The sequence below is a fragment of the Heteronotia binoei genome, chromosome 8 (assembly GCF_032191835.1).
Source record: "Heteronotia binoei isolate CCM8104 ecotype False Entrance Well chromosome 8, APGP_CSIRO_Hbin_v1, whole genome shotgun sequence".
In the NCBI taxonomy this organism is placed as follows: domain Eukaryota; kingdom Metazoa; phylum Chordata; class Lepidosauria; order Squamata; family Gekkonidae; genus Heteronotia; species Heteronotia binoei.
In genome coordinates, this window is record NC_083230.1 from 5794980 (window position 1) to 5821782 (window position 26803).

The 26803-nt window shown below is 43.7% G+C and overlaps 1 protein-coding gene across 1 annotated transcript in view; it reads right to left on the reverse strand.

Annotated features, from left to right (window-relative positions):
- Positions 1-26803, reverse strand: part of FBXL13 (F-box and leucine rich repeat protein 13) — a 253544-nt gene that overhangs the window by 221098 nt on the left and 5643 nt on the right. The window contains exons 2-4 of the mRNA XM_060246072.1: positions 22293-22396; positions 19220-19313; positions 499-566 (exon numbers count right to left, since the gene is read on the reverse strand). Coding sequence (XP_060102055.1) covers positions 499-566; positions 19220-19313; positions 22293-22396 — 266 coding nt within the window. The remainder of the gene's footprint in view (positions 1-498; positions 567-19219; positions 19314-22292; positions 22397-26803) is intronic.

Here is a 26803-nt window from a genome sequence, read left to right on the forward strand (position 1 = left end):
AAAGGTTTTTTATAGAGCTATGGTTACTCATCCTGATAAGTAGTACTATGTATCAGGTTTTACTGTGTTGCTACCTTGTTTTTTATCTTGTAATCCTAATTTTATTCTGTATGGATTATGTATTGTTTTAATATATAACCTGGCAAACCGACAAAGGCTTCATTATCAGCTATATCACCAACTGTCTCACAGGCCACACTTTTTGTCAAATACAGCAATAGCCCTCTGGCAGTCCACACTAAATACACTGGCAATACACCAATACGCTTGTGCTTCTGGAAAGAAAAATCCCCAGTAACAATGTATTTAAACAAAAACGAGGACAATACACTGGAACACATTGAGTTGGAACTATCTGAATTCTCTGTATTACATGAGTGATAGATTATTTCCAGAGAAAACAACAAACATGGAATAAGTCTGTCAATTCAATATGGCATAAAAAGTTGTACATTTGTCAGGTTTCAGGTAAACTGCATGTACATAGCCAATACTTACTCAAAGTATATTCTCTTTAAGTTGGTGCTATAAAAGTTCCATGCTTTATCACATAACTCTGCAGTCATCTGAAATGTAATTGTACATTTAAATAAATAAATAAACAAACAAACAAAACAAATTAAAATAGGGAAGATATGCATAAATCTGAGAGTACTAATTCACTATGAAATTAACAGCATTTTCATGTTCAACATCAGATCTAACAAAAAATATTACTCTATTTTTCCTAGACATTACAATCTTCCCCAGTTTTTACTATATTCTAGCTGAATGGAATCAATCAAACCTAAATAATCATAGTCATAAACGTGAAACAGTCTAGATAAGATTGCTATGTAAAAGGCTGTCACAGTGAATGGAACAATGCATGTTAATCTTACTATCTATTTGTTGCCTTTGGTTGTATGTTCACACACTTCAAGATTGCCGCTACAAGATAAGAATTGTTATTGACTGATAAGAATTGTTACTGACTAGGCAGCACTCTATGCACTCTATGCAGTTTTCTTTTGTGAATCTATTATTGCTGTTAGTTGTGAATTGGAATGAAGATGTGTTAAATGCAACACTGGCCAATTACCTGCTTTTTTCAGATTAAGGCCAATTCTGCACTTGACCATCACAGAATCATAGGGTGATAACAGACAGGCATTAGGGTTTGTAGAATCTTTCGGGCTCAAGTGCCGTGTTCTACTGAAGAAAGTTTTTCTTCCAGATGTTTCATTCTCAGCTGCGGAGAACATCCTCAAGAACATCCGCAGCTGAGAACGAAACATCTGAAAGAAAAACTTTCTCCAGTAGAACACGGCACTTGAGCCCAAAAGATTCTACAAACCCTAATGATGTTACCAGCTGTGAAAACCTGAAATCTTTGATAACAGACAGGCAGTTTGGGGTGGTTGGGAGGCGTTCCGAATTGGGCCGGCTCAAAAAGAGCCGCCCTGACACTTCGACACACTCCCTGGGGAGGCGGCCCCATCCCATCTGCAAGGTGACTTGGCATGTTCAGACAGGGAGGCTCCTCAGAAGCCGGACTGCTCTTTTTCTCCCCTGAAGAGTCAAGCACTCGAGCACTCATGCGCTCAAGCGCTCTGGTTAGGCATTACCCAAAAAAAGCGGGAAGCGTCTTGGGGTGGCTTGGCAGTTTCACACTACCAAGGCCCCTTACATCTGCCACTTCCAGATGCCGATGGGGCGAATGGCTGTCTGCTCAGAAATTTGCTACCACTTCAGAAGTGGTAGCTTTTTGAGCCAGCCTGCAGAGGCCGGAGTATGGGGTGAGTGCAGGACGGGGACTGGTGGCAGATGTTCGTGTGTGGAAGGATTTTTGGGGTCAATTTCAGAGCCGTCTCTGAGTCGGCCCAAAGTGCCGGTCTGTAATCATCCACAGAAACCGACTGCATTAGTTTATGATTCTAGTGTAGAAAATCAATTTGGGGACAGGGCTGGACCAGGATTAAAGGTCTAGTGTGGAACTGGCCTAAGTATCTCCTGTTTGACTATTTTGATCAGGGATTATGAAGTCTTTAGGCTCTGAGGATTTTGTTTACTTGGTTTTTAAGCATTAATTGTGTTTATATTAGACTAATCACTGATGTTCGGTACTGTCTGCTGCTATGTTATGTTAATCACTGAGGTTTGATAGATGTTTAGAGACATCCCTAGTTATTTATTGCTGGAAGCTTGTTGATATGAATTTGAATAACTGATGGGCAATGTTAGCAAGCACTTTAAAAGGAAGACGACAAAGGGGAAGGAAAAATCTATTAACTAATTGACATTTATTTAAATTTAATTAACTGCATACTGATTTAAAATATACATTAAATATTTATTTTATATCTTTATTTATATATATTCATATATATTTATACAGTTAAGGCAAATGTTCTCCTTACTGATTCTGACATTCGCATAAGTTGATGTCAAGAAAGATTTCACTGACTACGATAGGAGACTAATTGCTGCTATGGAATTTGTAGGCTGCCCTGAAGTGAGCAGAACATACCTTTGTTTTTGTTTTGCCTGTTTCCCCCTTCATTTGCATGTAAGTAAAGGAATTAAAAATCAATCAATACAGTTGAGCTACCAAGGTGTTTTCTTTTTTTTTCTCTTCCACTCCTTTTTTCCTTTTCTTTCTTCTTTGGTGAGGTTTGTAGAGAGCTAAGCTTAATGGAAATTTAATGTCACAGCAAATATCAGGGTTCTTTGAGCTACTGATATGAATACAAGGTATAGAAAAAAGAAGGAATTGATAGCAGCATCAGAAGGTGGGATAATGCCAGCATTGGAAGAAATCCAAAAACTATTTCAATCTGAATTTAGCTGTTTTGCCAAGTCATTTACAGAGCAATTGAGGGGGGGAGGGGTTGGAATCAGAATAGAGATCTGATTGATCCCTAAACTTGCGTAACTTGGAATTATGCCATCATAAACAAAGTTTATACATTTGCAGGGCCCTAGTAGGGTTGTGCACTGAGTCCCATTGGCGCATGAACACAGCAGCTGCATGCTAGTGGAGTAGCAGCACAAACCCAGCTGCCAGGATAAATGTGAGCTTTCCAGGGGGTGTGGCAGCAGTTAGGCAACTACCAAAGTGTTTTCAGCATGGGAACCCCCCTCCATAAGTGCAAAGTTGTGTCAGCAAAAATGGTGTGGTAGCTCACTGACAGTCATGGTAAGCTCAAATTCACTCACTCCCCCCAGTTCTGGCCACAGACATGAGACCCCAAATAGCTCAGGATATCAACTAAGCATGCAACCAATCAGCACACTCCTCTGCTCTAGCCCTGCCTCTCCATGACCCAATCACAGTCCAACAGCCCTACAGATAGTTCCATGAGCTTGTCCCAGAATTCCAGTTGTAGGGCACATGGCATGAAATGCTGTTTGACAGCTCCCTGCCATGCAGACTTAGAGCAAGTGCAAGCACATCCCAGTGGTGAGCACTAAACTGATAGGGCAGGTAGTATTGTTCAGCGAGCACCTGGAGAGCACACGGAGAGCAAAGCCCAAGGCAACTGCTGAGGGAAGGGGGCCACTGTGACAGGTGTGGACTAGGCTGCTTGTATAGTCAGGTGGCAACACCCCCCTTGGCCAAATCCCTGCAGCAGCCAGCAACCTATGTGCCTGCCAATTCCGCATGATGGCCACACTCTTTCCTATCCAGGAGCATTATGCCCTGAAGGTTCTAACACCATTCCTCTTCCCTTACAGAGAGACAGCAACAGGAGGATGACTCAGTTGAGGAGGGTGTGGAAACCACCAACTGGAGGGATCCTTGTGGAATCGGAGCACCAGATGGGGCAGTTCTTTCACCTTATGGCAGCAAATGCCCTTCGTTCTCCTGTAACAGAACATCACTGGCTGCTCCTGCATCTGTTTTTGGCCCATATGTAGGTGCTGATCCAACAGGGATAGGTGACACCCAAACAGCTCCTTGTAAGCACCCAGACATATGCAGCATCTTGGTCATTCCTTCCCCATTGCCACTTAGGAGGAACCACTAGCAGCAATGGACTGAGCAAGCTACTAGTTGTCGGGGTCAGAATCCCAGAAGAACCACTCAGAAGGGGTGAGGGGAGATGACACCACACTCTGCCTCCAAACAAATTAAGTTGTATTGTACATCTCTTCTAACCATTTAAATTGAGGTCACTGGGCAAATAAAAGAGACATCTTTCACTCTCTGAGCCTACTCTTATGCATAGAAAACATCAACCTCATAAAAACCAAGAGACTCCCTAATAATCTCTGTAGAATGAGATTACTTTTACCTTTTTGCTGCTCAACAGTTCCTCTGATGTTACTAAAAATGCAGAGATTCCTCTCCTCTTTCAAAATTTCTGCTCATAGATTTTTCACAGATGGTCAACCCACTTCTTCCAAAAAGCATACCTGCAGTATCTGAGTTCTCTGACCTTGGGTCAGCAGCTTCTGCAGGTGGAAATAACAAAGCACTACCAGCTCAAACTCCCCAGAACTCTAACAACTTCAGAGAGACTATTTCTGGCGAGCAAGGGAACATCACCTCCACTGTGGACAATTTTAAAAATTCTCTACAGAATCTTCACTCCACGACTGGGTCACTTAATTTACCCCACCCAGTGAGACAGACGATCAAGAGCAACCCAAGGTTCCAGAAACACACTAGCATCCTGGGGCTCAGTGCCCACAGAGCTAGGAGCATCCATCTGACATGAGGTGGATGCAGCGAGCATGTACTGTGGAGGAATTGGACATCTGCATGCACATGCAGTTCCATCTATGAACCCTCTGTTCTGTTCTCTGTTTTGCTTGGGAAAACTACTCTTCATCTGACTGTCCAGAGGTGTAACTGACCCATGGCTTAACCATCTCACCTGGTTGAAGTTCTTAGCTCCGTAGTCATTGTCATCCCGTCCCCTTTTCAAGGGATCCTAAGCAATGTGAAAAACAGAATGGCTAATACGGCTGGGCCTGCTCCTGGCCAAAGCCATGGGGGGCCAAGGGTAGCAGGTGCACATGGTCCCAATAACTTCAGTGGGGAGGGCAGGATATAAATGGAACGAAATAAATAAAAATAACAAAAACCTTGACAACCCTTCTGAATGCCAGAAGCCACCATGGCTCCAGCAACTGAGCCACCGGCATGCATCCTCAGACCCTGCTGAACCCTGTACATGCCAGGTGTGCCCAGGTGCAGTGCTGTTTGATCCATATTGGCAGACCATCCTGTCAGTTCCATTGACACTCAAGGGCATGTGAGGGGGGGGGGTGTCCATCATGCCCAGACGCACCATGGTGGTGTTCAGGCATCACAGGCAGACTACCAGCAAGTCCATCATTTCCCATCTGTGAGAAAAGGCCCCCAAACTGATGGCATGGCCATCAGGATACCTCTGCCACCAGATGTGTGCCTGTGCACACTCTCTCGCTCAAGATGGCCCCAAGGGTCCTGCCTCACAGAAGCCCCCAGTGACAGCACAGAGTCTCGTTCCCTGGCCCTACATCAGCTGCACCAAGGAGAGGTGGTAGGCACTGTCACATGGCAATGCGTGGAGCATGGCACAAACTGCAAACACCTTTGCCACTGCCAGAAACTACAGAATGTCAGGTTAGGCCTGCCATATTATGCATTATGTTTCTTTTCTTGTTACCTGTGCTAAGCTTAATTTCTTTGCTGCTGACCTATGAACCATGTATTGTAACGCCTAAGAGTGTGCAGAAGGTGGGAGCTGGTGGATGCTGGTTACTTTATGCCTTTTGCTGTTACCATTATATTGCTTATCTTATTAGCATAGCAATGGGCACATTCTCACCTGGAAATGCAACTACTGACCTTAGGATGGTACTGATGGTACAAGACCCTTAGGATGTAGTGTCTGGCACTGCTGGGTACCAAACTCTCTGGAAAAGAACTGGCTAGGGGGTGGAGACTTGAGTTTCCTGCACTTTTATTTTTTTATAATTGCAATTACTGATGCTAGTTGTGTCATTCCTGGCAATGGCTCTCTATGAGTGAAGAGTCCCTACCTGTATATACCCTTTATAAAGTCTAACCATGTTCTCATGAGAACAAGTTTGCTGGGTTGATAACTGGCAGAATTTCACAGAGCTCTGTGGCCCCATGTGGTGGATATATCAGAACCACAGCTTCAACTGGCTAAATACCCACTCAGACCATGCATGTTTGTTGGTGAGCCTTGTTGTAATATGCTCATGAGGCATATTAACTCAGGAAAATAGCACGTGAGGCATATTGCCAACAGGTGATCAAGTCCGGATGCAGCAAAGATCTGGACATCATAGACACTGCCCAGGGACTTGGACATGATGTCCATAAAGATACTGTGTGCTTTGTGGGCAGAGCACTACCATGGGGTGCCAGCAAGGCTGACAAGTGATACCTCCCCTCCCCCACTAACTAGTGGTCAGGGCTTATATTGGGAGCTAATCTCTTTAAGGGGTGTGTGCAACAGAGGAGGAGCATAACTACTGTGACCCACCCCACTCCACTACCTGCCAGTGATGGATACTTGGCTCAGCTTCCTCCATTCATGACTCCCACTGGTCCTGCCTATCACACCACCCTCACCTGGATCTATCTTGCATTATTATCATCTGCCTAGGATCTGACTGCTTTGGAGAAAGGAAAATACTTTATGATCTTGCCTGAATAGATGAAGTAACACCAAAGCAGGGAGAGGCTGCTTTGCTGGCTGGCTTATCGGTGGAGAAACACAAAATGGTGACTGAAGGAAGCAGGCAAGGGAGTATGAAGCAGACAACAGCCAGTTGCTGGAGGGCCTGATTGGAGCCCTCTGGGGGCTGGATCAGGCCCACGAGTTGTATGTTTGGTACCCCAGTTTAGAGGATAAAAATATATGGGAGTCCACCCAAGAGAAGTTAAAATTGCATGATAGCTAAATCTGTGTTGTATGCTAAGCAAACCATATTTGAATATGGTAACAAAGTAGGCAAGATTTTAGCAAAATTTAGCAAATTTGCTGAACAAGAAAAGGGAAGGGTTCAAGGTGCTCAGAGTAAGAACTAACTCAGGAGAGCATACACAAACAGATGAGCGGACCTTTAATGAATTTAAAAATTTCTGTTCTAACATATAAGGCAGAAAACTTGTATGAGGAAAAGATTAAAATATTTATGAGTAATTTGGACATCCCTAAGGTATCTGGTGAACATAAGAAATTACTGGAGCAATCAATACTCAGTTCTGAAATAAAAACTGCAATTAAAAAGTTAAAAACAGATAAATTGCATTGTTCAGATGGCTTTAGTAATGAATTTTGCCAAGGAACTTGCTCCAAATCTGGAGAGATTGTTTGCTTATATTCAGAACAGTGGAGAAATCTCTAAATGTTGGGCAGATGCAAATATATCTATTTCAAAAGAAAGTAAAGGTCCTTATGATCATTTTATAGATCTATTTCACTCCTTAATTTGGATTATAAAATTATGGCAACTGTTTTGGCAGACAGATTAAATGAAGCATTAGACAACTATATAGTTTTGGATCAGAAAGGCTTTATAATAGGCTGTTTAATGGCTTGGAATGTTAGAAGGCAAGTGAATCTAATAAACTTGTTAAAGTCAGACACATTTTTGCTGTGGTCTTTTTGGCTTATACAGAAAAGGCATTGGACAGAATTGAATAGTCCTTTATGAATGTGGCCCCGTCTACCTTTGGTATTGGTAATATATTTGGTAATTGGATTAATTTACTTTATAAAGTAACAGGAGCTAGAATTCTGACAAATGGTACCTCTTCATCCTTTTTTCAATTAGGAAAAAATGTGTGTCAGGCTCTGTAATTCTCATATCTAATAAACCTGAAATACTAACCAAATGGACTCTTTGTACTAACCTAAGCTCTTTTCTGTAATGTAGTAAATGTGCACATCAAACGGGACACCAAGTGAATGTAAATGTTGTTGATGTTACCAGAGAACAAAAGAATGCAACTGTTAGTAGCTAACACGGCCGCAAGGCATGTTCTCAGGGCAGGGAGATAAGCTAAAGCCTTGTGTAAAAGTTTGCACCTTCAACTCCTTGATGTTATGGGAATGGGGGGAATTGTTTAGAAAGTCTTTGATGTAGAAAACGTTAAAAGTAGAAACCGCCTAGTCCCCGGCATTAGTCTCAATCTCTGTTTCCAGCTATGAGTTTCCAATAAAGTATCATTTTGTTTCAAATGAATGCTGCCTTGAGATTCCATCGCCTGACAGTGTGTCGTGGTCCGGTCAGGGCACAGTGACAGTGAGGACTCCTCAGTTGACAGATGCCAACCAGCAGGAAAATGAAATGCAGGCATTCCCTGACTTGCAAAAAAAAAAGAGGCAGTACTGTCCTGATAGACCCCACCACCAGAAAGATAGCCAGCATTTCCTGGCTTTTGCCAATTACTACAGACAATTCACTGTGGACTTTGCCACCTTAGCTGTGCCCTTGACCATGCTGCTACAACCCCGGGAGCCATTCCATTGGACACCAGCTGTTCAGCAAAACTTCCAGGAGTTAAAAAGACGTTTTGCCACTGAGCCACTGTTGCACTACTCAGTCCCCAGCTTACCAGTTCTGATGGAAATGGATGCTTCCAGTCTTACAATTAGAGCTATTTTATCCTTGCAGAAAACAACCACTGAGACATTAGAACCTTGCACCTACTACTACTCACAACTCACTCCCGCCTAGTGGAATTATACCATCTGGGGATGGGCTCTCTTGGCATTAAAGCAGCCTTTGAAGACTGGTGTCATCACCAGGTGCAGGCACAGACATACCATCACTACCCCGAACATCTGCAAATGGTGCACTGGCTGAACCAAAGCAGATACAGTGCTCCCATCTCTTTTCCAGTTCTATTTCATGGTGACATACATCGCCAGTTCCCAGAACAAGCAGGCAGATGCCCTATCCAGAAAACTTGAATACTCTGACTCCCCAACCCAAGAGCTGCCGTTGGCCAAAGTCCTGCCATTTGATGTCTTCACTACCAGGCCCCCAACATCCCCACTCAGATACGGAAACAGCAGCAACACAATCCCTGGACATGAAAGAAGTTCCAGGGTTGCCAAGAAATCAAGCAAGATAAACCAGCAGGCTATAGAGGGTAGTGGGGGATGCTCACCCATCAAGGCCAGCTTTACATACTACCTGAACACTTGAGGATGCAAATTCTGCATCTCACCCAAGACATCAAGCTGGATGATAAAGACTAACCATTTGTAACCTGAGATTTCTGGTGGCCTTGGGTCCAGACCCAATACATAAGCTCCTGTGATGTCTACCAAACCAGGAAACCAACAGGACTGCTGCATTCCCTGTCAACTCACTCAGGACCCTGGTAGGCCATGTCTATGGATTTTATAACCAACCTAACTCCAGCGGGTATACAAGTATCCTAGTAGCCGTGAACCTCCTCACAAAGATGCTCCATTCCATCCCCTGCATTGGCCTCCCCACATCTCATCAGACTACTCAACTGTGCCTGCAGAATATTTTTGGACTTCATGGGCTACAGGAACACCTAGTATAGAATCATGGGGTACAGTTCACATTCCACTTCTGATGAGCTCTACACTCCTTATTTGGTACCCAAGTACATTTGTCATTGGCTCACCATCCCCATTTGGATGGACAGATGGAATGCACCAATGCCATGTTTGAACAATACCTAAAGTGTTATGTAAACCACCAACAGGATGACTGGTCGGCCTTACTGCCTCTAGCCAAATTCACTTATAACACTGCAGTGCATGCCTCCATTCGCCAGACATCCTTTATGGCCAACTATGGATATCACTCACAGTTCCTGTCCTAGGTCATGCCAGCTTCAGCAGTCCCCTCTGCTAATGATTTCGTAGGTGAGCTCCAGGCCCTCCACACAGTCTCCTGTGAACAACTGCAGCAAACAAAGCAGGCATATAAAGCAGAGACGATGACCTGATGAAGGCTTAAAGGTTGAGAAATGGGTGTGGCTTTCCACGTGGCAATTCAAAAACCAACATCCATCCCAGAAGACAAATGTTCAGTTCATCAGACCCTTCCTGATCACAGAACAGGTGAACCCCATGGCCTCCCATCCACCCTCTGAATACATCTGGCATTTCATCTGTTCTCCATCATTTCCTCCTGGTCCCTGCCACACCTCTACATCTGCACTGGCCCCCAGCCCAGGCTCCTCCACCCATCTTGGTGGAGGGTCATAAAGAATATGAAGTGGTACAAATCCTGGACTCCTGGAGATAACATAGATGGCTCTAGTACTTGGTTGACTGGAAAGGCTTATGGTCCAGAAGACCACCCTTGGGAACCCACAGACAATGTCTATGCACCTGCCATGGTGCGACAATTCCATAGGGCTTATCCCCAGAAGCCTAGCCTGGTCCCATCAAGAGGGGGCCCTGGGGGGGGTGTTGTGGACCAGCCAGAGTGCAGCAAAAGTGAGGACTCCTCAGAGGAGGAGGGGCTTTGTGTAGTCAGCCCACAGTCAACATAAGCCGACCAGCAGGGAAATGAGGTGTAGGCATTCCCTGACTTGCAACCAAGAGTTGATTAAGAATCTCCTCCACCCTCCTGCTCTAATCCAGCAGGTGAAGGTCAGCCAGGCCCCCCCTACCAGTTCTCCAGGGTCACCAGCACCCTTGGAATTCCACAGAAGAAGGTTGAAAACAGATTTACAGGCTAGATGGCACAGTACACATCTCACTGCTCAGTGCCAGCTGCCTGTTGATAGTGAAGATGAAGGACTGTTCCTTATAAACTGACTGTACACATGACATCTTGATGTGTGGTTATAAAGTCACCTGAGAGAAGCTTTTGGGTGTGGACACAATGTGTTCCTCAGATGCTGAACCTGCTGGCACTGTCTTGATTGATTTCTGGAAACCTGACCTCTAACCAAACGACAATGGACTTCTGAAACTTCCTCTGCTTATTCTTGGAAGTTTGAAATATGCTGCAACCTGACACCAAGAAGCTGGTGAGTCAAGCCAGAACAAGGTGTAAGACAGGGATGCCTGCTTTCTCTATTACTGTTTAATTTAGCAATTGAAGTCCTTCCATTAGCAGTATGACAACATCAGGGTATTAAAGGCATCCGTTTTCATCAAAATACTACCAAAATGCTTTTATATGCGGGCAATACATGATCTAAAAAAAAATCAGTGCAGAACTTAAATAGACAAATTGTGGCATTTGGGGAAGGAAATATCTCTCCCGGTCTTTGACGGGGCGCCGCTGAAGACGGCTCAGCGGGTAAAGAGCCTGGGCGTCTTACTGGAGCCTTCATTATCAATGGAGGCCCAGATAACAGCCACTGCCAAATCAGCATTCTTCCACCTGAGGTGGGCGAGGCAGTTGGCCCCTTTCCTAGAGCGTCAGGACCTAGCAATGGTGATCCACGCGACGGTCACCTCAAGACTGGACTACTGTAACGCTCTCTACATGGGGCTGCCTCTGTACCAGACCCAGGAGCTGCAGCTAGTGCAGAAAGCGGCGGCCAGGCTGTTACTTGGTCTCCCAAGATGGGAGCATATACGGCCGGGGCTGCGCGGACTGCACTGGCTGCCAATCGTATACCGGATCCAGTACAAAGTGCTGGTCATAACCTTTAAAGCCCTATATGGCCAAGGACTGACCTACCTGAGGGACCGTCTCTCCCCATATGAGCCCCAGAGAGCACTGAGGTCAGTGGGGAAAAGCAGACTGAATATCCCTGGGCCAAAAGAAGTCAAACTTCAAAGCACCCGCACTCGGGCCTTTTCCGTTGCGGCCCCACAACTCTGGAACAAACTCCCAGAGGAGGTGCGGGCCCTGCGGAACTTAGACCAGTTCCGCAGGGCCTGCAAGACCGCCCTCTTCAAACAGGCGTTCACCAATAACTGAATTAATGTTTACCGCCAGATTAATAACGGTTACCGCCAGTGTTGATTTAGGAATGTTTTAATTATTGATTGATTTTAATGTGAATTTTAATGTGAATTTAATGTTTTTAATACTGTATTGTTTACTTGAAATGCTGTTAGCCGCCCTGAGCCTGCTTCGGCGGGGGAGGGCGGGATATAAATAAAATTTTACATTACATTACAGTTTCAGGATACAAAGTGAATAACAGCAAATCAATATTAATAGATGTAGGGTTAACAGAGGCAGAAACAATTAAACCATCACGGAAGAGTAAAAGGATAAGATATTTAGGTATTCTTATTTCTAATTATTTAGGCTTCATGGTATAGCAAAACATAAATCCAGTTATTAAGCAGTCTGAACGTGATTTAAAGAATTGGTCAAAATATATACTCTTGGTTGGGTCGCACTCATTAAGGTTAAAATATTTACCAAGATTCCTTTTTATGATTATGACGCTTCCTAGTGAAATGTCCAGTATTAAATCAAATGCAACAAATGTTTAGTAGATTTATTTGAAATAACAGAAGACCCAGAAATCAAGCAGTCCAACAGACACGAGACAATGGCAGTCTGATGGCACCCTCTGCTGAAAAATATTCTCTTATTTCTAGACTTCCTGCAATAACTAACAGGCTTGCAAAGGATAAGAAAGATGCATTCTGGGAGAGAGAACAATATGGTCTTTCTTGTCCTCTTGACATTTGGGTGTGAAAAAACAACCAGCAAAGAGATGACCCAGGTATAAGATATACCTGCATGGCATGGACCCAAGCATGGGATCAGACCAGAAATTGAAGCTGGATTGCTCCCCACACATACCACTATCAGGCCCGTAGCTACGAGGGGGCATATGGGGGAACTGCCCCATGACTTCTGGAAGAGGCCCCCTGATTCTGGGGCCCCAACCAGCCCCTGGGGCATCTGCTATGGCTCTAGGGCAGTGGAGAGGTCACTTCTGAGATGGGGGGCATCAGCACTCTCAGCCTTTGGTCTGAGTTAAAGGGCCTGCTGATCAGCTGTTTCACGGGCCCATTAACTTGAGAGGGCTGGAGGCCCCTTCTGCTGCCTACCTGCGTGCTGTTTTAGTGGCAGGGAAAGGAGGGCTGTGGCGAGCTCACCACCACCCTCTCTTCCCCACCAGTAAAATAACACTCGGGTTGGCAGCAGAAGCAGGCCCAGTCCCGTGAGAGTTAAGGGCCTGCGAAACAGCTGATCCATGGGCCCTTTAACTGGCATGGGGGCTAGGGGCTGCTTCTGCTGCCGGGAAACTGAACACACACACACTCACTTACAAAGCATCCAAAATAAACAGTTAGCAAACATTTTTGTGATCTCACTGGGGCAATTTACTCACAGGAGTTGCTGAATGTAACCATCTGCTGTATTTCCACCAATTCTTCAGACTAACACTAAAAACAAAAGGTTCTAGTTTACTCTTTACCAATGTTCCCTCTAATCTAAGTTAGTTTTTTAGCCTCTGGCTCACACATTTTTGTCTTAGCTCAGAAAGGATGGCCCCAGAGTAAATTAATTTATTCAGTAGCTCACAACTTTAATACCAGTAGCTAATGAAGTACAATTTTTGCTCACAAGACTCCACAGCTTAGAGCAGGGGTATTGAACTCATTTGTGATGAGGGCGAGATCTGACATAAATGAGACCTTGTTGGGCTGGGCCATGTCGGGTTGGGCTGGGCAATGTCAGGGCAGGCCATGTGTGGACCTATTTAATATTAGGTAGCAGAGATATAAACTTTATAAAGGACACAGACAAACACAATTAAATATATTTTTAAAAAAGTTTAAAACATGCTTAAAATGTTGGCACTCATTAGTCTTAAAAATGTTTTCTTTGTATTTCTCCTGTGGGGTCCCGGGAACTGGGCAAAGGAAGCTCTGGCTCTTTCATTCCTTCCCCAGGGGACCAGGAGGGGAAGGAGACTTAGCCAATAGTAGGAAGAGAGGCTTGGCTCAGTAGCTCTGCTGTGGGATTGAGAGAGCCTGGCAAAGCAAGCTCTGCCTTCCTCCCTTCTTCCCCAAGGGAGGAGCCTCACCAAATGGAGAAAATAAAGGCTTTGCTCCGTAGCTCCTGTGTGATTGAGCAAGCCTGGCAAAGCAAGCTGTGATGCAGAAGGAAGCAAGAAAGAGGAAGAAGGAAGTAGATGACAGCCAGTTGGATGGGGGGGGGGCTGATAGGAGCCCTCTGGGGGCCTCATTTGGCCCCCAGGCTGCATGTTTGACACCCCTGGCTTAGAGGGACTATTGCTCTTAACTATCTATTTTATTATGGAAACAACATCTGAAAGGAATGTAAACCAAATGGAGGGAATTTGCTGGCTTTTCTTCCTTTCTCACAGCTTCACATGTTCACCGGGAACAGCCACGTGGTTCTGCTGGCTTGCCTGCCCCCATTCAGCTTTGCTCCTACTGAGATTTAAAGGCACACAAACTTTCCAAGTTCCCAAGCCTTTTCCAAACTTTCAAGCTTCTTCTAAGCCAAGGGTAGTCAATGGTAGCTCTCCAGATGTTTTTTGCCTACAACTTCCATCAGCCCCAGCCAGCATGGCCAATGGCTGGGGCTGATGGGAGTTGTAGGCAAAAAACATCTGGAGAGCTACCTTTGGCCACCCCTGTTCTAAGCCTTCCAAGGTGGAAAGGCACATCATGGCTGTTGGGGCAGGGCTTCCCCCTGCTGGCTTGCAAATCCAGGGGATCCCCCGCCAGGACCTGGGGACTGGCAAGCTTATTTAGCTACATGCGATTGAAGTCTGGATGGATTTAGGGGTGTGTGTGTGTGTGTGTATCTATAGATAAAGATATACACACACACACATATACATATCCCCCCTTTTCTCTTTGTGTCTGTTTTTTCTTGTAAGATTATTATTCCTGTAAGGTTTGTGATATTATTTAGTGTATTAAGGAAATGTAAACTTGAATTTGTGGTAAAATAATTTTTTTAAAAAATTAAGAAAAAGAAAAAGCAATACACTGATTTGTTAATGCTATTCAGTTTTAGAGATGGCAATTATTATTTGCAGATAATGGGTTGCCAGCTCTCCCCACCCCCAACCACCAGCTATGGGATGGTTGTCAGATCCAGTTTGGGAAACTCCTGGAGATCTGAGGATGTAGCCTGGAGAGGACAGTACATTCAGTAGTGTGTAATGCCACAGATTCTACCCTCCAAAGCACCAATTTTCTCCTGGAAAATTGTTCTCTGTATTCTGGAGATAAACTGTAATTCGGAGGAAATCTCCAAATCCCACTTGGAGTTTGACACCGGTGTTTGGAAAGATGAAGCATTATTATATTTATTTATTTATTTCCGTAGATTTATAGGCCACCCTTTCCCATAGTGGGCTCAGGGCGGCTTCCAACACAACAAAACAATCAAACCAGTTTAAAACAATTAAAACAGTTTAAATAGTTTAAAATTGAGACAGTTAAGCCACAGCTCACATTAGGTGAGGCGGCGCAGATGGTATAAACAGATCGATTGGGCTTGCTTGTCCCAACCTAGGTGTTAAAATCCCAGCTGTGCTGGTTTCACAGAATCAGTGCAATGCAATCAGTGCAGGGGAGCCCGTTTAAGTGATAGGACGCCCGTCTGCCTCAGCCATAGGCCTGATGGAACAGCTTCATCTTACAGGCCCTCCGGAATGGTAACAAATCCTGAAGGGCCCGAACCTCCACCGGGAGCTGATTCCACCAGCTTGGGGCCAGGGCTGAAAAGGCCCTGGCCCTGGTCAAGGCAAGCCAGATGTCCTTTGGGCCAGGGATGGTCAGAAGATGTTGGCTTAAAGTGGGCCCGGTACTCAATTGGTAGCCAGTGCAAACTGCGCAGCATCAGCCAACTGCTCGCCCATACAGGCGATTCAGACAGCAATCATGCTGCCGCATTCTGCACCAGTAGTCTAGCCTGGAAGTGACTGTTGTAGTTGTTTGGTCTGCTGGAGATGAAAAAAGGCAGATCATGCAGCAGCTGTGACCTGGGCCTCCATAGAGAGGGTGGCATCCAGTATCACACCCAAGCTCCTCACCTTCTGGGTTGGCACAAGAGATGTACCATCTAGAATGGGAAGCCGGATCCCTGATCTTGGCCACACACCCCCCCCCCCGGATCCAAGTACAGGACCATCTTAGTTGGATTAAGCTTCAGCTGGCTCAGTTGCAGCCAATCGGCCACTACTTCCAGCACCCTGGTTAGATGATCTGGGGCAGAGACTGGCTGGCCATCCATCAACAGATAGAGATGGGTGTCATCTGCATACTGGTGACAGCCCAGCCCAAAACCTCTGGCAATCAGGGCAAGGGGGCGCATAAAGATGTTAAACATCATTGGCGAGAGAATAGCTCCCTGTAGTACACCACACTCTAGTGAGTGATGCAGGGAGGTCTTCTCGCCAATCACCACCCTTTGTCCCCAACCACAGAGGAAGGAGGAAAACCACTGTAAGGCAACCCCTGGACTCCAATGTCGGCAAGGCGGTGGGTCATTAGATCATAGTCAACCGTGTCAAACGCTGCAGAGAGATCTAAAAGTAGTAACAGCGCTGACCCGCCTTGATCCAGATGCCTTCTAAGGTCATCTGTGAGGGCGATCAGAGCAGTCTCCACCCCATGACCAGGATGGAAGCCAGATTGGAAGGGATCAAGGACAGATTATACACTTGATCCTGTCTGTCTATAGAACTGCAACAAGAATAACAAAAGCTTAAGTTTTTGCAACTAATGTCTTATCCTTTCCATCTGCCTTTCTTCCTTTAACAACCAAAAAAGTCACGCGGAAAATGGGAGCAGGAAAAAACCACACGGCTCTGTGTAGAACCAGCTTAAAAAACACCTTTAAGTAAATGTTTGTATGTCATCAATAAAGTCTAGTTGAACACTCTTGTAATCCAACTCCAGGGTGTTTTTGAGTTTGATTATTTGTTTGTAATTTATTATAGGAAATAAGCTTTTGCTGGGATAAAGCATTGGAGCAAAACAGGAAAATTAAATTGATTAATCCTGTCGCATTATTGATTAATATGCTGCAGAAATAAACATGCATGCAGCTGAAGAGGAAGAGGAGGAACATTTTTTGTGAATGAATTGCATACAGGCATTGTTCAATCCACACCTTTATAAGGCTTATTGCTGTAAAAAATACATTGAAGTTGGATTACAAGAGTGTTCAATTAGACTTTATTGATGTCATACAAACATTTACTTATAGGTGCTTTTTAAGTGGTTTTTTCTTCCTTTAACAGACACACCGCCAACCTCTTGAAGGTCAGTTTTAGATCTCAAAAATCCTAAGGGCCAAAAGGCCTAGTGAAGGCTTTTGGCAGCCTAAATAATTGGGTGTGCCTACCACTTCTACACATGGGGCAAATCCAATGCTGCTGTTCAAGGCTCGGAAGTCCCTTACCTACACAACCTGATTTCCAAACCTAAAGGATAACAGCCATCTGGAGAACTGCTTAAATGAATCTGAGAACAATCCTAAACAGGTCTACAGAAAAGTAAGTCCATTTTATTCAATAGAGCTTACTCCTCTGGAAAGGGTTCTTAGATCTGCAACTTTTATTTATTTGGATGTTTTCTTTGGTTCTAAAGAATAAACTCTGTACAGTGGTGGGCTTTCTTTGTAGAAAAAGCCCAGCAGGGACTCATCTGCATATTAGGCCAGACCCCTGACACCAAGCCAGCCAGTTCCTATGCATTCCTGCTCAAAAAAAGCCCTGGGTGAAGTGACGGGGAATTAAAGCCTGCCTTGGCGGGGAGGGCGGGATATAAATAAAAGATGATTATTATTATTATTATTATTATTATTATTATTATTATTATTATTATTATTATTATTATTATTATTATTATTATTATTATTATTATTATTATTATTATAGGAAGGAGAAGGATCCCTGGATTTTATCAGTATCAGAATTATTCCAACTTTTCCCTTTGCTGTCTCCCCACCACCACCATCACCACATGTCTTCTTTTCTTAGGCCTTTGGGGATAAGAGGGCTTCTTTATCTTAATAAAATCCTTTATGATGGTGGCAGAATTTATTTTGGGTTGGCCCTCTTTATGATCCTAACCATATTCTTTATGATCTTAAACATACTCTTAAATATACTCTTTATGAAATTGGCGACAAGAACTCTTTCTGAAAGTAGCCATGCTCTTATGAAATGAGCACTAAGCTCTTCAAACACCTTAGAATGGGATGGTCAACGGTAGCTCTCCAGATGTTTTTTTGCCTACAACTCCCATGAGCCCCAGCCATTGGCCATGCTGGCTGGGGCTGATGGGAGCTGTAGGCAAAAAACATCTGGAGAGCTACTGTTGGCCATGCCTGCCTTAGAAGTCTCTATATTTCAATATGAGTTTTGACTGCAGTTATGAATTTGGCCACCAGAGATTTCAGTCTCTCAGCATCGTGGAGCCTCTATAGAGGGCCAGATGGGGTAATTGGGTGAAAGTTCAATCAGCCTCTTCTGTGGAGGACAAGAAACAAGATGAAGCCATTGGCATAAACCCAGCAACTAGGAGTAGGGAAATGGTTGCCTGAGGCGTTCCCAGCGATTATTGTTTATTTGGCTGCAAAATTATTTACTGCTGAATGACACAAGTGGCTTTGTGCATGAGGTCATTAATGCCTATATAAGCTGTGGGGTTTTTTGCTCCAGACTGCCTCTGTGTCAGATTATGCCATGCTAATTGGGAAAATGTAGACTAATAGGGCTAAGACCTGTTGGGACTTTTCAGTATGCTCTCTGCTTTATTGTATTTTATGCTTTATGCTGTAAATGTGTAACTGTTTTTTGTCTTGCTCTCTATCCATATATTTTAAGCCTTCTAAAGGAGTGTTCTTACGTCTAAAGGAATTGTAAGAGCAACTGTACTAATGTAATCTCTGTTCTGTCTTTCTATCCATATATCTGAAGCCTTCTGTCTAAAGAAGAAACTGAAATGTACTAATGGTATCTAAACTGTTTGCCTTCTGTTTAAAGAGAAACTTGGAGTCTAATAAGCTGTTTTTGCTTTGAGAAACCTGGAGTCAGAATCAAGTTTTTCTACGAGGTCTTAAAACTTATTCGTGAGTATGTATTAGCCTTCTGATAACTGCAGGTTGTTTGGATAACTGCAGGTCTTGATTTTGGTGTTTTATATTGTTGGGGGTCCAATAGAAACCCCCCAACAATGATAAAGCTAGATAGTTATTCAAAATAAAATTATAATTCTCTCTGAATTTGATAACAGCAATTGTCCTGATTCTATAGAACAGGGGTGGTTTTTTTGAGGGGGGGGATTATTACCAGCTGATCATCATCAAGTCCTAAAAGCGTGTGTAAATACGTGTCTGAAATTACTTTTAACCGTTGGCTTAAAGCAGGATCGATACACATATTCCTGGGAGAAAAAAAGAAGAATTTATATTACTTTTCTAAAAAAAAACCACTAATAGCAACATTATTCAAATAACGTTAATGAAACATCATATTAAAATTATGTATAAGGGAGCAAGATATGAGATAAATGAGGATCACTGCTGTATTAAGAAATACTGTTAACTCATGTTCAGAGTAGCAACCATAAATGTATTACACTGTAAGAAATCTTTCAAAAAATCAACTTTACTGCTGATAATTTTAGGCACTCCCCACAACTCAGCTGTCCTGAGCTGTTCTCTGTGGTCAGCCCAAAAACCAGCTGCACAGTGGGGAGGTGCTGTCCACTTTGCAGCTCTTTCCTTTAAAGGGACTGCAGAGGTGTCATGGGTCAGCCAGAACATTACAGCAGTGGGGACTCCACAAGAGAAAAGGATTCCTCATCAGGAGGAGAGCTTTAGGGAATCAGCTCTGAAGCAGCAGAATTTGATCATCAGGGTTGTCAAAACTCACAGATGACAGCTGCGGCAAAGCCACCAGCACTCCCTAGCCCTGCTACAACGAATGAGGCTCAGGTGCTTATTACAACCAGGCACCACGCCGGCACCGGGGCCCCAAGCTCCTGCCCCACAGGTGGCCCCAAGGAACGTGGGAAGAGAGCTGGATGCAACCTTTGATGGGGACCCGGAGGAAGTGAACTATTTCGGGATCCAGGCAAACAGCTACATGCATTACTGGGGCCACTCCTTCCCAGACGAATTCAGCCGAGTCGACTACCTGGGCTCAAAACTGAGAGGGGCCGCTAAGAGGTGGTACATAAGCCTGTCTTTCATTGCAGCTTGCTTCGTCGGGACCCCGGGCCATCCAGTTGGCACCCTCCCCCTGCAGGGGGCCTCGCTACATTGCCGGTCGACCGCGGCCACGTCATTCAAGAAGCCCGGGACTGTAACCTAACCAAGTCTCCTTTGCAATCCCGAGCGGTGGAGGGGGCTTAGGGCGGGCAGTATGTCAAGTCTGCTGTACTTTCTCTAGAATGCATCTTTGGTTCAGGAAAAGGATCCTGGGTAAAACCCACACTGTATACCAATGCTGCTAGCTTGATCTCTCCTTTCCCCCCTCCTTCCCTTTGTTATGTAGCAATGCTTTGAAATGGGAATATGAGAACGAAATAGTAACAGCAATGTGTGAATGTACCCTGCATAGAGTACCCCTCCCTCAAGAATCCCTTTGATGTATACCTTAAATGCTTGCCTTGATTGTATACTCGCCAGTCTTTCAATCTGGCTCTATAGTCTAACAACATGTTACAATAAACTAGAAACTTTTATCAAGAAGGTCTCGTTATTGAAACATCAGACTTGACACCAATGGGTTGAAATTAAATCAAAAGAGTTTCCGGCTCAACATTAGGAAGAACTTCCTGACAGTTAGAGCAGTTCCTCAGTGGAACAGGCTTCCTCGGGAGGTGGGGGGCTCTCCTTCCTTGGAGGTTTTTAACAAAGGCTACATGGTCATCTGACAGCAATGTTAGTCCTGTGAATTTAGGGGGAGGTATTTGTGAATTTCCTGCATTGTGCAAGGGGTTAGACTAGATGACCCTTCCAATTCTATGATTCTAAGACTTAGAACAGAGTTTCAAGAGAGAAGGTGGAGTGCACAGATACTTGTTGATTAGTAGTTGCAGGGTTATGTTTAAGCAGCTGGAAATTTAGAATAAGTTCTTCCAGCTTGAAATGCTTGAGAGCCAGTTTGGTGTAGTGGTTAAGTGTGTGGACTCTTATCTGGGAGAACCCGGTTTGATTCCCCACTCCTCCACTTGCACCTGCTGGCATGGCCTTGGGTCAGCCATAGCTCTGGCAGAGTTTGTCCTTGAAAGGGCAGCTGCTGTGAGAGCCCTCTCCAGCCCCACCCACCTCACAGGGTGTTTGTTGTGGGGGAGGAAGGTAAAGGAGATTGTGAGCTGCTCTGAGACTCTTCGGAGTGGAGGGTGGAATATAAATCCAATATCTTCTTCTTCTTCTTTTATGCTTGGTTTAATACTGACTTCATCTAGTATGACTTCAATATTGGCCTGCCAGTCCCCTCACTATCAATGGCTGAGTGCCTGACTGTGTATTTTCACATGGAGGTCCCATATTGATGAATTCTAGGGGGAGCAGTCTTCTCTGCATCTCTCCAGAGGTTCCTTTCCTGTTTTTCAGCTCCCCCGCCCAGGCATCTTTTCTTAGTCTCCTCCAGGTTGACAAGATGGTTATTCTTTTGTATGGAGAAGTCCTTTCCATATCAGCTTCCCACCTCACAGTGCCCTCACCTGGTTTGAGAGGCCCTTTTTTTTTAGTCTCTGGGGAGCAGTTGGCTCTGTCCCCTCCAGGTTATGTGGTTTCACCAAAGCTAGTTTTAGTCAGGCCAGCCACCACACCACACACTTTCCACTGAGTAGCTCCAAACACTACTTTTTAATGTATTTTGCCATTTTTATGTTTTTCTTACCTTTAAATTTGTTTAAATGCCATGTGAACTCCAATTCCTTTTACAATAGATATAGTCTTACTTCATTATTACAACTTTAAGTCACACCTCTTCATGCCCCTCTCATTCATGATCACCAGGTGAAAAGCTCAGCTAATATCAAGGTTCTTATTATCAAGACAATTCTAAGACATTCTGGTATAGAACAATCACATAGTGATGATGCACCAGCAATAGGAAATGAATGGCAGAATAGGGGGTTAGGAAAGAATTTTGTGTGCTGCTGCATTTAATAACATACAAATACAACATTAGTTCAGATTCTTAAACTCATTGACCTTCACCCCTTATTCTTTGTTTTTAAAGCTTTAATCACTTGTTGATGTATTATCCTGTTATATTTAAAGGATCATTAATTAGAAACTTTATCAAGCATTTTCTGAAAGTCAAAATAATTCACATAACACTTCTTTACATTTCACTTTTTTACACTAGATCACAATCTTTTACTGTCCATACAAAACATACTTACCATAAAATACTAGCCAGCCCATGGTCCATTATTTCTTTGATCTTTTCTTCTAAAAATCTAAGTGGGTCATCTGGGCACATAATTAATAAACCACTCAATAGAGCCTGCAAGAAATGCTATATAAGTAATTCTGATAAACATAACAAGTACACCTATATATAAGAACAAAAAGTTAAATGTTGTTACCTTTCCACGTTCATATAATTTCTGCTAAAACCTTAGCCATTTGTGCATCAGCTTATATAAAATTCCATGTTTTGAATTGGGAGTATATCTTTCCAAACAATTTAATCCCAGGTTTTGTTGGTTCTGTTATTAGGGATGTCACCTAAAACAGCATGCATGCCGGGAGCAGGGCCTGTTAAAAATATTAATTTCACTCTATTGGCACTAATTGTTCGGAGGCAAGTAGAAAAGTCAGGGAAACTCAGTGGGGTTCCCATCATACTCTCCCCAAACTGCCCTCCTGGGATTCTAAGAGCTCTTGGGAGTCTGAATAGACTAATTTCCACCTGTTAAATACTGGATTCAATGCATGAGGAGGCTCCTTGCATAGTGATCAAGTTCTTTATTAGTGATACAGCATCTTTAGTAAGTGACTATAAACTACTGGAAAGCACTCAGAGCATGCAGTAATATATACAGTTGAGTCAGGAGAAACCCACCCCCAGGAAGCAGAAAACATGCTGTGATTGTACCCTTTTTGGATCCTTCATTAGAATATGCATACTCATTGGCAGAACCTAGGATCCTCTGATACTGCCTCCCGATCGGCCGGTTTGAATTATGCAGCCAATCGGGATGCAGATCTTTGGATCTTCTCAGTCTACTGTGTTGCGCCTCAAGCTCAGGACACAACACCCAACATATCCAGGCATGCCTTCACATACATAACACACCACTTCATCCATTCTATTTCTTTAACAGAGTCATGCAAAGCCTGTCAATGTTTCATATTCCTAGAGCACATTCATTCCTCATCAGACTTTCCCCCGTTTTGTTTTTCCCTTAGCTTACTATTTCATTTTTTTTACCACAAACTGCAACATAATAAACCATCTTCTAAAAGGTATTTTATTCCATGTAAACGTTGCTGATCAAATATTTCAAATATCTACATGTCATTAAACGTACATTATCAATAAAATTGTGACTAAAATCTTTGATCAATCCCCAGCTAGCCTTGTTTCGGTCTTCTTGCTCCTTTTCCCGTGACGCTTCTACTGGATTTCGCACAAGCTGCTCCAGGGCAGTGAGTTACCCTGCCTTTTTTCGAGTTCCCTCTGCAGCAGGCAGAAACCGGTTTTCAGAGGATCCTGCCCGCTAGAAGCCATACAGTTCAAATTTCAAAGGAGTAGATTTGGTGTCCCTCACTATGCACCAAACGCAATTCTTAGAATAGAGTCAGGGCAAGTATCACTAGGGCCTCACAGCTGGTATCTGACATCGTGCCTTAAACGAAACTTAAATCCATCTGCCATAGCCACCTTAATTCTTCTAGAAACCTACCACTTAGGCTGAGTGGATGCCGTTGAGAATGAACTAGAACTACACAGCTTTCCCCCCTTAGCAATTTGCCACCTTGGGAGCTTTCACTGTGGCCTGACTTAATCTTTTGCTTTCAGCACTTCTAGAAGGCAGATACCTATGCATTTGATATTCCCAGCACTTTTGCCTCTGCCACTCTGGCACAGTTGAAACAGTCAAGCATGTGTTACTACACTGTAAATTCTACAAGGACATGCACTCCATACACTTCACCCCTATTCTATCTAAGTTCCCAGTGTAAGGTTGTCAAGTAACACTCAGGTAGGCTTTGCTCTACTAAAATAGGTAAAGCTTTATTTCTGATTTGTCACCAGTACACACCACCCCCTACAGGGGCTTTGTCAGGAATGAGCACAACGTAACAAATGGTTCTAAAATACCCTTTCTACCCCCTCCTTTCATGATTTCAACATAATAGTCAAAAGCAGTTATTCTCTAGGCTAAACAAAAGCAATATATTGTTCAAAGGCATACAAGGTGTTATTGGGAAGACTATGACCAGATGGTACACGTAGGAATTGTTAACACTTGAGGGTTCCCAGAGTTCTGGTGATGCACATGGGACTGTTTTCATGTTACAGCCCCGGTCTTCAAGGACACAATATATCTCACAGACAGTCAGGCACCAAGAAGTGTGGAAAAGAGAAGAAAAAGGGGGAGAGGACAGGAGAAAGGTGAAAGAGAAAGCAAATTATTATGCAGATGAACCATGAATGTTCACATGATGCCCATATAATAAGACATGTGGTGATACATGGCATACATATCAAACATGTGATAATAAAGGATGCAAATGACAGAAGACCTGTGGGATTCTGACACCCAGGTAGATCAGATATATTTTATACATCCCTCCTCCTGCAAATCACTTAAATAAAACCTCAATTGAAGAGGTTACATTCTGTGCTAAGGTTTGAACCACAAAGTAGTTGATTATCCAAACTCTCATCACCTATGAAGCATAGGAAAGTTTTTGAATTTTATTTTCTTAATGTTTACACTTATATGAAGTGTGTACTAGACACTACTATAATATTGTTCATTTCTTGATTGTTGTAAATAAAGAATAAAGAATCAATTTGTCCTTAATATTTCCTTCTAAATACTTTTTTGTTGTGTCTGCTTAGGCAAGTGATTATACCGAAATGTTAAGAAACATTTGAACAAAAAGATCTATGTCAGTTTAATAGTATCTTCTACCACGGTGTATGCTGTATTGAGTCAACTTATTATACAGTACTGCAACTCCAGTATAAATATTGTTTCAAGTAAAGGCTACATCTAGTCAGATATAAAATTTCAGTGAAACAGAATTAAGCACATACTTAACTCTCCCGAGCAACTTCCTTCTCTTGCTTCCTTTTCCAAAGCTGCTACTGCAACCACACCATAGCTTGCTTTTCCCCAGCTCCCTCCTGTTTCCTGTATCCCCCCTTCCCTCCCTCCCCCCTCTCTTTCACACATACAGAGAGAGAAAGAGATGTGGCTGCTTCATGAGGGAGAGATACAAAGGAAAAGGAAAGGAAAGGAAAGGAAAGGAAAGGAAAGGAAAGGAAAGGAAAGGAAAGGAAAGGAAAGGAAAGGAAAGGAAAGGAAAGGAAAGGAAAGGAAAGGAAAGGAAAGGAAAGGAAAGGAAAGGAAAGGAAAGGAAAGGAAAGGTCCCCTGTGCAAGCACCAGTGCTTTCCAACTCTGGGTTGACCTTGCTTTCATGTTTTCACTGCAGACTTTTTTTTACGGGGTGGTTTGCCATTGCCTTCCCCAGTCTTTTACACTTTCCCCCCAGCAAGCTGGGTACTCATTTTACCGACCTCGGAAGGATGGAAGGCTGAGTTAACCTTGGGCCAGCTACCTGAATCCAGCCTCCGCCAGAATCGAACTCAGGTCGTGGGCAGAGAGTTCAGACCACAGTATTGCAGCTTTACCACTCTGCGCCATGGGGCTGCTGAGATACAAAGATAAGCCTTTAAATACAAAGATAATGCACACACACAGCTTCTACTTCCTTCTCCAAGGAGGATCCAAGACAGAGAGAAAAAACAAAGTTGTCGGTGTCCCATGATGGCAGCTTCAAGACCAACAATATTTTATTCCAGATATAAGCTTTTGTGTGCAAGGGTCTGTTATGTGGATGGATTCTCTCCACCACTCTGGAACTTGTCTTGCCATCATGCTGCTCTTCTCACTATGCATGTAAAGAGAGACAAGAGGTATGGCACCCTTGTTCTTGACACAACAGGTCTTCCAAAAGGCTGCCAAAAATGGCGGCTCCAAGGGACTTGTGACCCAGCAGAGAGACTCTGCCGCTGGAAGTGTGGGAGGGTCTATGGCACCAAGACCACTCCTTTATAGAATGCAGATAACCCAGGCACAAGTGATGCCATTAGGGGAGAGGGGTCTGTTTTGCATCCAATTAATAAGCATACCTATTGTCATATAACTCTTTAGCATATAGGACTGAAAGGGTATAAATATTATTGATCTTTATTGCTCAGGGTTGCTTCTTGATTCTCCCTCAGTGAGCCTCAGACAACAGCCCAAAGAAATCTCTTTAGTACTTTTTTTTTTATTGTTAAGTTTGGAAGGTGTACGCATTAAGACTTTTTTTCTTGCTAAAGTTCTCTGTTTTTCTGTGCTTGGACATAATAAATTGAAACTTTTTTGGCTATGGCGTGTCTCTCTCCTTTTTGCCCAAGGGGCCCCATCTCCCCACGGGTCCCTGAGTACCCCAGTAAGGAAATCTCACAACAATTTGATGGCCTGTATGGGGATTGGGGCATTGCAGAAGTGAACTAGCTTTTGGGGGGGGGGGGCAGGACTGATCCAACAAAGTATGTCTTTCTTCCTTTGTACTAACCTGTTTTTACATTGTGGAATTTGAGGTGGAGGGGGAAAGAATAGAGACAGCTGCTTTGGAGGCAGGAGTAAGTCCTTAGATTGCACTAAGGCATCAATAAGTTTAAGT